This window comes from Aegilops tauschii, chromosome 5 (genome assembly GCF_002575655.3).
Source record: "Aegilops tauschii subsp. strangulata cultivar AL8/78 chromosome 5, Aet v6.0, whole genome shotgun sequence".
Classification (NCBI taxonomy): Eukaryota; Viridiplantae; Streptophyta; class Magnoliopsida; order Poales; family Poaceae; genus Aegilops; species Aegilops tauschii.
In genome coordinates, this window is record NC_053039.3 from 386,798,516 (window position 1) to 386,809,947 (window position 11,432).

The 11,432-nt window shown below is 42.5% G+C and overlaps 1 protein-coding gene across 1 annotated transcript; it reads right to left on the bottom strand.

Annotated features, from left to right (window-relative positions):
- Positions 1–10,131: 10,131 nt before the first annotated feature.
- Positions 10,132–10,689, bottom strand: LOC141022897 (uncharacterized). Its single transcript, XM_073499177.1, has one exon. It carries the CDS (start codon positions 10,687–10,689, stop codon positions 10,132–10,134), a length of 558 nt encoding a protein of 185 aa, XP_073355278.1.
- Between the last annotated feature and the right edge of the window lie 743 nt (positions 10,690–11,432).

The window sequence follows — 11,432 nt, forward strand, 5'->3', positions numbered from 1 at the left end:
CCATTTGCGTCTTTTGGGTCACGTATATGATTGCTTTGCTAGCATTTCATATGACAGAGAAACCGGGTCGACATGACTAGTCATGAACCAAGGTGGCACAAACATATAGGGACAGGCATACGCGACCCACCAATGCACGTGTCGGTCATCAACGTATGAACCCAAGTCATAGCAAGCTATAAGTACTTAAAAGGAACAGCGCGTGACACTTTCCCGTAGGGACAGACACATGAGCAAAGAAGGATACATGCCGGTCAATCCATGTGTTCCGGAGCGGTAGCGATCTACCAGGGCTCAGTGGAAGCATTAGGAGGCCTTTTCCTTGTAGGAAAGGCTACCAAAGACAGATAACTAGGTGTCGAATCCTACACATACCAGTGCATTTCAAGGCATGCACACAATATGCACGATATGTGTAAATACAACATGGCATCACAACATAACTCTACCACTCAAAATATTTATTTAAAAGGCTCCGAAGAGCCGTACATAGTATCATATTACAAACATGAGTCTCAAGACCCAACATACAAAGTCATACAAGCAATAAGCGGAAGCATATCCTGTTTGCGTACAGGCAACTACAAAAGAAAAAGGCTGAGAAGCCTGATGTCGGCGTGAAAACCATCAGACATCGGGGTCTCGAGCTGTGGATCTTAGACAGATGGTAACAGGAACAAGGAAGACAATATTTATCCAGGTTTGGGCCCTCTTGATGAAGGTAATACCCTACATCCTGCTCTTGTTTATACTGATGGAGATGTGTCGAGTACAAGCTTGATCTACCTCGAGATTGTAAGTTGTGTTATGACCCTAGGGCTAGGTGAATGAGATTGTGTTGAAGTCCCCTCTACAGACTAAACCCCTTGGCTTATATACACGTCAGGTAGGGCATCTAGGGTTACATGGTCGGTATCTGGGAGGGGGGTCGCCTGAAGGCGGTGGGAGAAGTCTCGGAGTGTACGTCAAGTCTTTGGCAAGTGAGGTCTTGAACAACTGTGTAGCTTCCAGAGTCCACCTTGACGAGAGTGAGGGCCCACCGGCCCAACCCGAGGACCATGGGCCGACTAGGTTAGTACCCCCTAGTCCAAGACACCGTCGGTAGCCCCCGAATTGGTCTTCTATGCCGAGAACGATCTCCTTGATGTAAATAACCTCGGATCCGGAGTCCTTCAATTGACAGATGAGATCTCCTTTCGAGATTACTTCCCTTTAGAGCGTACTATGAACCACCCTCTAGAGGAATAGCATCCGTCGACCACGGCTTGGCCGAACTTACCCAACGCCCGAAGAGCGGGGTTACTTAGCCCCGAAGGACGGCCGCATAGGTGTGAGCAGTGTTTTCTAGCCTGACAATTTTATCGAAGTGGCACTACCCATGACTCGTCAAGCAGTTACTACTTACCCAAATCATGGCCCGAGGCAATCTTTTTACTGGCGCGTCCCATCGAAGTGGAGATCGTGCACGTTTTCTTAGGGATATCATTAAGATTTTGTATCTCCCCGAACACATAATTGCATCTTTTGCGGGGGAGTGGCGATTTCACCGGCACAACAGAGGGACTCCTGGCCTTTCATCAGCCTATAAGAGTAAAAAGATAGCGCTGAAAATAAGCACGCTCTCATTTCCTCGACTGCTGCCTTCTCAAGATCCAGCGCCCAGATCCAATCTCACCCTCATCTTTCACAGCACATCCAAGCTCCTCCTCCCAGCAATGGCCGACGCCACCCTCAAGGGGCATTGGGCCGGTTCCTCTGTGACAGAGGGCACCATCCTGGAGTTGCGCAGCGCGGGGTATATCCCCACGGAGGTCGCCAGCCGCGTGCCAAACGCCAACCAGTAGGTGCCCGCTCCCAACCCCGGGGAGAGGGTGGCCTTCATTTCCCACCTAGTCATAGGTCTGGGATTCCCGCTGCACCCCTTCGTGTGCGGGCTCCTGTTCTACTATGGGCTGGACTGTCATCATCTAGCCCCGAATTCCATCCTCCATCTCGCCTCCTTCATTACGGTCTGCGAAGCCTTCCTCCGCGTCGAGCCCCACTTTGGCCTATGGCTGAAGATCTTCGGTGTCAAGCCGAAGTCTAGTGGCTCCGATTTGGAGGAGTGTGGAGGTGCCATGATCAGCAAGAACCAGAAAGTCAGCAGGTTTAAAGGCACTTTCATATAGACTGTCAAAGAGTGGCAGCGCGCGTGGTTCTACATCACAGAGCCGCTCGCTGCTGGCCAGGCCGAGGTCCCGGCGTTCTCGTTCGGGCCTCCAAAGAAGCTCAAGTCCTGGAAGAAGAAGGGCGTCGCTTGGGGGAACCCACAGGAGGTGGAGGTGCTGATCAAAAGGGTCCATTGGTGGCCTGATCAGAAAAACCTCCAACTAGCATACGTGCTGAACATCATGTTCCACCGCCACATCCTCCCACTCCAATTCAGGGCCACCACGGTGTGGGCATACAAGTCCGAAGACGCAGGGCCCGTCCACCACTTCTTCCGCTCCACCTTGGCCGGAATGTGGAAACGGTTGTTCAAGCCGTCTGAGGATGACTTTCCCTCGGAAGGGAGCGACCTCGGTTTTTAAGCCGGCTATGATGCCCCTACGGTGATCTTTCAGCACACAAGTTTTACACTTCTGTATTTCTCCGAGCACTAAAGACCTCGACTAACTAATGGACTTCATTTTTGTAAAAGTGGGTCTCCAAGGCGAAGCAGATGTTGTGCCCGGCGCCACTGCCGGAGGGAGAGAGGACCCCTCTGCTTACGGCCCTCCTAGTCGAGTAGCCGCATGTGGTGATCCCCAAGGGGTCAAAGCCCTAGAAGGGCAAGGGGGGACTTCGAACACGGGAGACCTCGGTCACCTGGTCCGAGGAGACCCACGCCTCCTCCACCCACGAGGACAACCGTGAATGCACAATGCTGATTTAATGTTTTATTGTTCCGATTTATTCAGGTGTATTGCTCTTGGTTACAATTCAGGCTTTGTTTTGGTATATAGTTCGGATGGGTTAATGTTTTCGGTTTATACAGATGTTGTTCTTTTTCACTGGTTTACTATTCCGGGTCGAGGGAGGAGGAGTCTATTTTTCTATTTTTTCTTATTTCTTTCGTATTACTGTTCATGTGAATGCATAGTGCTGATTTATTGTTTTTGTTGTTCTGGTTTATGCGGGTGTATTGCTCTGGGTTATATATGGTTTGGGTGGGTTAATGTTTTCTATTTATTCAGATGTTGTTCCATTTCACTGGTTTTACTGTTCTGGTTTATTCAGATTTGCTTTTTTATTTTATTTTGGCTATTGTTTCGGTCAGTTCTGGGTTTATTCGGATACTATTCTAGTTTTTGTTCGGGTAATTGTTGAGGTACTGTTGACTGATGCCGTGGTGAAAAATAAGACAGTAACCGGTCAAGAACTTACTTTTTCCACGGGTACTGCTCATGCAAATATACTTTTCCGGTCTGCCGTTTTATGCCTCCTCAGCACCATCACAGGAAAGGATCGGGAGACGATCGATGCGACTCTACATCAGTAAGGCGGTGGAGAGAAATGATTTGTAGAAAGGCCTAAATCTTAACCCAAAAGGACACGGGGTGGAGGAGGGGGGATGATTTAAAAAAACTGTTCACTGCTACTCGTAAATGAAGAATGAAAGTTAAAAGAAGGAGAGAAGGGAATGTTTCCCGCTTTAGTATAGTTACTTATTCGTTTTGTTCTCACTTTTTTTCTTAGAATATGTGTGAGGTAGGTTTTTTTAATATTACTCCAAAATTACCAGAACAACTGGGATACAAAAATTAGTTAAAACTACGATATTTATTTGAGCTGAACACCTCACAAGATTTTTAACTGTGATTTTTCCTAGAATACTATAGGCTAAGAAACTCAAAAAAGAGAAAACATCTAAGGAGAGCCCAAGTTGGCACTTGTATTCCATGTGAAAATAAACATAAAACATCTAATCAAAGCCTAATGGTAATATTCTTCAGTCGATTCCTTTTGAAAAAAACCCATAATGGTAACTAATCAGCCGAAAAACCCATCGACGACTGTGTCGTTTGAGAAAACCTTTTTTTGTTTCTGTGAAGTGACCCAGCCTACTCGCTCGGTTGTGGTTTCGCTTACCCTTTATCAACCGGGTTGTTCGAAAACCTTAGCTTCTGTTATGGTGCGTGATGATTTTCCTCCCGTGTCGGTTGTCCCAAAAAGGGATCAGGAGGCGGATTAGCGGCTATTGAAGAAAGTAGAAGCAGGAGCTGGAGCAGCCGCAACCGGCGGTGGAGGAAAGGGGGGTCAATCATCTGTACACAAAGCACAACATGTACTACCCAAAATAGAGGGAATACATATACACCCACTTCGTCTTCATCCCGAGACTCGATCTTGACAAGGAGTATAAGCCCCTGTTTCCCCGCCAATTTTGACCCCGATGGTCGGCCCAACAACGCTACTTTTGGAAAGCTGGAAACCTTTCGCCTGGTTCTGGGAGATCGACCGGTTATTTCCTATTTTCCTGTATTTTAAATCTGTTTTCTTTTGGTTTTACTATTTCTTTCTCTTTCTTGTTCATTTTCCCTTTTACATATTTTCTTTTTAAAATACATGACCTTTTTTAATCCTCCAGGTTACGGTGTACAAACATTTTGCCCATGTCAAAAATATTTTATGAAAATTGTGCGAACAAAGTTTCTATCTTCATGAATACTTTTTAAATATGTGAACATTTTTAAGTGATGTGAACATTATTTAAAATGGGACATTTTTATATTTTATGAGTAATTTCTGAAAAAATGTGCAAATAGAACTTTCCATTGCATGAACTTGCTATTTAAAACGTGTGAATATGTTTTAAATGTAATGAATGAGTTACTGAATGGTAAATTTTCTTCCAATTTACACGAACAATTGGTTACATTATGATTCTTTCTAGAAAAAAAAACATGAACACATTTTTAAATGTTTGCAATTGTTTTAATTGTCTTGGCCATTTCCATATAGGGGCCGGTGCACCGGCGGACAAAAGAGCGGACGCGGGCGGTGCTCAGCAAGACAGACTCTATTTACATCATGCTCGCGTCCGCCGGCTGATCTTCTTAAAAGATCAGTTGGATCGCGAGCCGTCAGATTTACCGCATCAAGCGGCCGAACGCTTCTCCATTGCTGCAACACAAGCCTTGTTGCAGAACAATTTCTGCAACACATATCTTGCTGTAGAATTTGTTGCAACAATAGTTTTGTTGCATTTTTTTGCAACTGAGGTTTTGTTGTAATTTTTTTATACAACTGAGGTCTTGTTGCATAAATATTTTGCAAGAGAAGTTTTGTTGGAAACGTAGACCCGTTATAGAGCATTGCAATACCGCATATATTTCAGAAGCATAGCTCCTGTTGCAGAAGCGAGTTCAACGTATGATGGTATGCGGGCCCTCACTTGGACGCGCAGGGAAGGTGGCGGACGCGGCCGTTGTGATCCGCCGGGTGATGACAGGTGTTTCTCAAAGAAAATTACAACATGCTCAGAATGGAAGCCGAATAGGCCACATAATTTTGGACATAAAAAAGGACCAAAGCAGAAGAATAAAAATGAAAAGGCAAAAAGTGGAAACCGAGGCATTACACGACCATGGTGGATTTGACGACTTTTGTTTTTTGCGGGAAGGATTCGACGACTTGTCACGATCTTACCATCATCGGTTTATTTGTAGTTTCTTTAGGGTTATTTGTAGTTTTCTTGTCGCTGCCGTACACGGGAGAACAATATACCATGAGGAACACACGAGAGAGAAGAGCATCTGGACAACACGCGTTTCCATGCAAAAAAAACATGTGTTTATTTCATTTTATTTTTGAAACGAGATAAAAGATTTATCATTTTCATTGATTAAAAAGTAGAGAATTGCCCGGTTAATTGACGAAAACCGGGCTAAACCAATACAACACAACCCACATGATATGGGCACCACCGGCCAACCTGGCCACCGACATGGAACAGAAACCATGACGGCACATGCCAACGGATGGCCACACGCGCAAGCAACCGACAGCTCCGACTTTGACGACAAGCAACACAAAGGAAATATGCAGGACTTGCGCCGACCGTGCCCTCCGCAAACGACCACCGAATGCCTGTCATCGTCACCACCTGGACTCGCTCCAACGCAGCTCCGACTTCAAAGCAACCAGGCAACCACGGAAGAGCACCTCGGACACGCTGGAAAGAACCGACTACCGAAGACCACACCCGGACCCGAGCTCCTCTCGACGCCATCATCGTTGCCAAGTAGAAACCAACGCCCCGCCTCAGCAAACCACGCAGCGAAGATGCCGCCATCGACGGTGAAGATGCCATCATCCATCAACCTCTCAGTCGTAGCTGACTCCGAGACGATGCCCCCAAGGAGAAGAAAGACACGTGTTTATTTGATCACTTCTTCTTCGGTACAACCCCCCTGAACACATCAACGGACAAGATCTGTCCATACCCCTTCATAATAAAAGGTAGGATGGTCTTTCTAGATAATAAGTCGCGGAGACCTGTCACGTTCTGAGTCCGCCTTGGGCCGGCCCATTAGTGAGTATGTACGGTAGCACGGATCGAAAATCCAAAAAAATAATGCGCCCACTAGGCTTCGAACACAGGACCTAAGGGGGTTGTGTAATCGCTAATAGCAACCAAAACAATCACAATTAGGTGATACTTATGTAGCGCAGTTATTTATCACCTAGAATGGACGTACTGTAGGCTTTTTATATTAGAAATAGAGTAGCAGATCAAAATTGGTACTGTACAACCGGGCCGGACATTCTATCTAAAGTGTGTTTTATACCTCAAAAAACTATTGTGTTTTTTATCTTTTGGAATATTTTTCAAAAACATGAACATTTCTAAAAAATGAAGAAAAAAAAATCAAAATATGCACTTCTTTCGAAAACACATTTTTTTTCAAATTTCCGAACCTTTTTTATGAAAAATACTTTGATTTTGTGAATATTTTTCAAAAATTATTAACAGTTTTTCAGAATTGTAAACATTTTTCTGAAACTGCAGACATTTTTTCGAAAAGACGAATAATTTATCAAATTTGTGAACATTTTGTTGAAAAGATGAACAATTTTTAAATTTCTGAACATTAGAAAAATGCAAGCACTTTTTCAAATTGGCGAGCATTATTCGAAAACACAAACATATTTTCAAATTTATGAATATTTTTTCAAATATACTAATATTTTCTGAAAACATTTCTTATTTTCTAGGGCCTAAGAATTTTTTGTTGCAATTATTTTCGTTTTTATTCTCTTTTTGTTAATCCATTTTTCTACTTTTGAAGTTTATTATTCTTTGGGAAACTTGTTAAATTTTTCGAAAAATTGTTTGGCATAACATAAAATGTTCTTGTTTTCAAATATCGTTTAAAATTCTAACAAATATTCTGGAATTTCATAAAATGTTTTAGTTTTCGAATTTTTTGTTCACAAATTTAAGAAATGAATGTGTTTCAAAAAAAGTTTATAATTTTTTTTAAGAAGTACGTGGTTTGCAATTTTTGTTCAAAATTTTCATCTTTTTTCAGTAATTTGTTAACAATTTTGGAAAAAAGTGTTCAAGTTAGTAAAATTTTCATACACTTTGAAATTCCAAAATTGTTGACAAATTTCAAAAAATTGTTAGGAAAAAATAAAATGTTTATGTTGAGTGACAATGACGGGTATTACAAATACACTCATCTAACTAGTATATTTTAAGCTATGGATAAATGATCCCAGCTTCTTGTAAGAGTCTGGCATGGACATATGAGGCATCCATGCCTCGTTTGAATAACTTCCGACACCGTATGCATGTTTTGACAAATGTTGCCATTAATCGGCTTTTTTCATCGAGAAAACTAAAAAAATGCAAAACTCGGCACAAAGTCAAACAATTTGTCATGGTGCCTTGAATTGGCCATACAAGGCCATGAAAAAGGGTCATTTAAGGGATGTCGAGAAATGAGGCGCTCCCAAACATATTCTTTTCGCCTATTCGAACACTCTCCATTGAACATGGTATTTCTTTGGAAATATCAGGACAGCCCCCAACTTTCGGAATCAAGTGGGCATGCCCATGTTAGGCATCGATGCCTTGCCCGAATGACTTCCGACACCGTATGCATGTTGCGACATGTTCTATCATTAATTGTCATTTGTTCACCGAGAAAACTCCAAGAAATGCAAAACTTATCAAAAACCCAAACAACTTGTCATGATGCCTTGAATTGGTCATACGAGGCCGTTGAAAAAATTTGGAGTAATTTTAAGGATGTCGAGAAATAACATGCTCTCAGACGAAGCCTTCTGGCCCCAGAACACACTTCGTTCAGCATGGTCTATTTTTGTACAACCTTGAAATGATCCCAACTTTTGCCACAGGTGGGCATGCCCCTCATAGGCATCTATGCCAGGTTTGAACAATTTCCGACACCGTATGCAAGTTGCGACACGTCCAACCTTTTTTCTGCATTTTCTTACCAAGAAAACTCTAGAAAAATACAAAACTTGTCAAAAACCAAAATAACTTGTCATGGTGCCTTGAATTGGTCATACGAGGCCATGAAAAAAATTAGGGCCATTTCAAGGATGTCGAAAAGCAACGTGCTCTCTGACATACCCTTCTGGCCAACCTGAACACCCTCCATTGAACATGGTGTTTTCATGGACATCCTTGAAATTATCACAACTTTTGCCACTAGGTGACATGCCCATGGTAGGCATCCATGGCAGGTTTGAACTACTACCTACACCATATGCAAGTTGCGACACATCTAGCCATTTACCGACCTTTTTTGGCCAAGAAAACTTTAGAAATGCAAAACTTGTCGAAAACCCAAGCAACTTGGATTGGTGCCTTGAATTGGTCATACAAGGCCATTGAAAAAATACTGGGGGCATGGATGCCTACCATGGGCATGCCACCTGTTGGCAAATGTTGGGGTCATTTCAAGAATGGCCAAAAAAACACCATGTTCAAGGAAGCGTGTCCGAGTACTCATCCACGCCAGGTTTGAAGGAAAAATTTATTTAAAATCATAATTATAGATACTTAAACTATCATTTTAAGTTTTCAACATAACTAATAAATACAAAATGATAGAATTGAAAACAACAAATGCTTTTTTAAAGCATTTAATAAGTATTTAAACAAAAAAAGAATTAAAATCATAATTTAAAATAGTTACTTAAAACTGTTATTTTGGTATTTCACTTTTTTGAACAGGTTTCAAAAAATAATAAAGTTTTAAAAGGAGAAAATACAAATTAACAAAAAAAAGAGAAAACGAAAAAATAGAAAAAAAAATCTTAGGCCTTGCCCAACTAAGCGACGACATCGCTCCTGTCGGCCGACCATTGGATTTGTTTGGAATTTATAAAATGTTCTCATTTAAAAAAATATTGTTGACAAACTGAAAACATGTTCAAGCAAATTTAGAACACTTTTTCGATATCATTTAGTTAGTCTCATATCGGAAAAGTGTTTTGCAATTTATTTTTTTGTCCATGCTCTTATAAAATGTTTGTTTTCACTATTGTTTTTGTTCGAAAAATTATTTGCATTTTGACATTCTAAACAATTTTTTAAAGACATAAACTTTTTTTGAAATTACCTTACAGTTTTAAAAAATGCAAATATTTTTTAATTTATGAACAAAATTTGGAAATTACGAACCTTTTGAAATTTTGAACAACATTTTGAAAGCGTGGCCATTTTTTGAAAAAGAAAGAAGAAACATAACAGGAAAAGTAAAATAAATAAAAAGAAATTATGGAAAAGAGACCAGTTCACAAAGTGTTTCTAAATAATTTGAAATTCCCAGCCCATCCATTACTTAATGCGTCTAGCTTTAGGTTGTTGGCCAAAGGCCTGCCGTCGTAGTGGTTTTGGACACACTTAATGTTTTAAGTGGTCGTGGGTTCGATTCCGAGTTATTGTACCGACGATTGGACCGACGTCGACCGCTAGCGGCGCCGACCGGCTAGCTGGATCCTTGAGAAGCAGCTCACCGCTGACGTGCCATGCGCCTGGCGTCGTGGAGGCATCCTAAACCTCACACGTACAGCTTCTGTAGAACCGTGCTACCCGTTTTTTTTTTTGAGAAAAACCACATTCATTACTTAATCAAAGTTTGGGATCTCATCAGAAATTACATGCAAGACACATTCTGGAGGCATAGCACGCCATTTCTGACAACACTCCTCACCAACAGCTAATTTAGCTAAGGTATGAGCTGCTTTGTTAGCAGTCCTCCTATTCCAAGTTACCTTGCAGCCCTCCCTACCCAACAGCTTCGACTTGATATCCTCGACGATCGATCCGGCAACAGAAAGATTCCTGCATGGCTCATTGATCATACCAACAGCTTCTTTGCAATCCATCTCAACATGGATCTTCGACATTCCAATCTCGCGTGCAAACATAAGTGCCTTCTTACAAGCCAGAAGCTCAACGATCTCAGGATTCGCCATTGAAGGAAGGAAATGAGCCGCAGCTCCTCTGAAAGCACTGTTATGGTCACCCAGGACCACCCCGCTTCCTCCCTTATTAGCACCTTTCAAGACAGCACCATCAGTGTTAACTTTGATCCACCCCAGCTCCGGTGGCGACCACTTCTCTGAATATGGATGCACTCTAGCGCGCACCTTCTTCTGGACAACCTCAATCCATCCATCCATGTATTTGGACACTAAAGCTGGAATCTCCTGAGATGATTGAATTCTTTTTCCATCCCTCACTTCATTGCATGCCAACCAGAGACCGTAGACACCTTGGAGTAACATTTCCTTCTCCTCCTCACCTGCGCCTCCAAACCAGTCCAACAACCATCTTCCAACTTCTCTCTTCAATTGAATATATACCGGTGGCCTCACTACCTGAACACCTCTTCGCTCCTCCAACTCGTCCCAGAACAGCCGAGAGTGTGGGCATCTCCAAAAACGGTGGACTATGGTTTCTTCCGTCCCACACGGCGTGCAAAAAATACCTGTCTTAAGCCTTCTCTGATGTAGCTCCGATCCCACCGCCAGGCCATTTGTCATGATTCCCCATGCATGGATCTTTACCTTATTTGGTGCATAAGTACCCCACATAGCTAGCCAACTCCGTGATTATTCACACTTGACGAGGGTCCCGGCCGTCCGGTCCTCGCCTTCTTCAAACTCATAAGCAGATGATACGCAGATCTAACAGTGAAAACCCCATCCTTTGTAAAGTTCCAAGCAAGAAAGTCCTCCACACCCTGTCCACCGACTGGTATTTGCTTGATATCACATGCATCATCAGTGGAAAACATGTCATCAATCTTGACATGGTTGAAAGTGCAACTATCCCTGGGTGGTTTTGGTAATTCCTAAAATCATATAGCTCATTGAACTAATGCTCTTTCAAGATGATCATTTCAGAAAGTTCAATGATTGGC

Coding starts and splice junctions, on each gene's coding strand:
- LOC141022897 (XM_073499177.1), bottom strand. CDS start 10,689: ATGGATGGATGGATTGAGGTTGTCCAGAAGAAGGTGCGCGCTAGAGTG.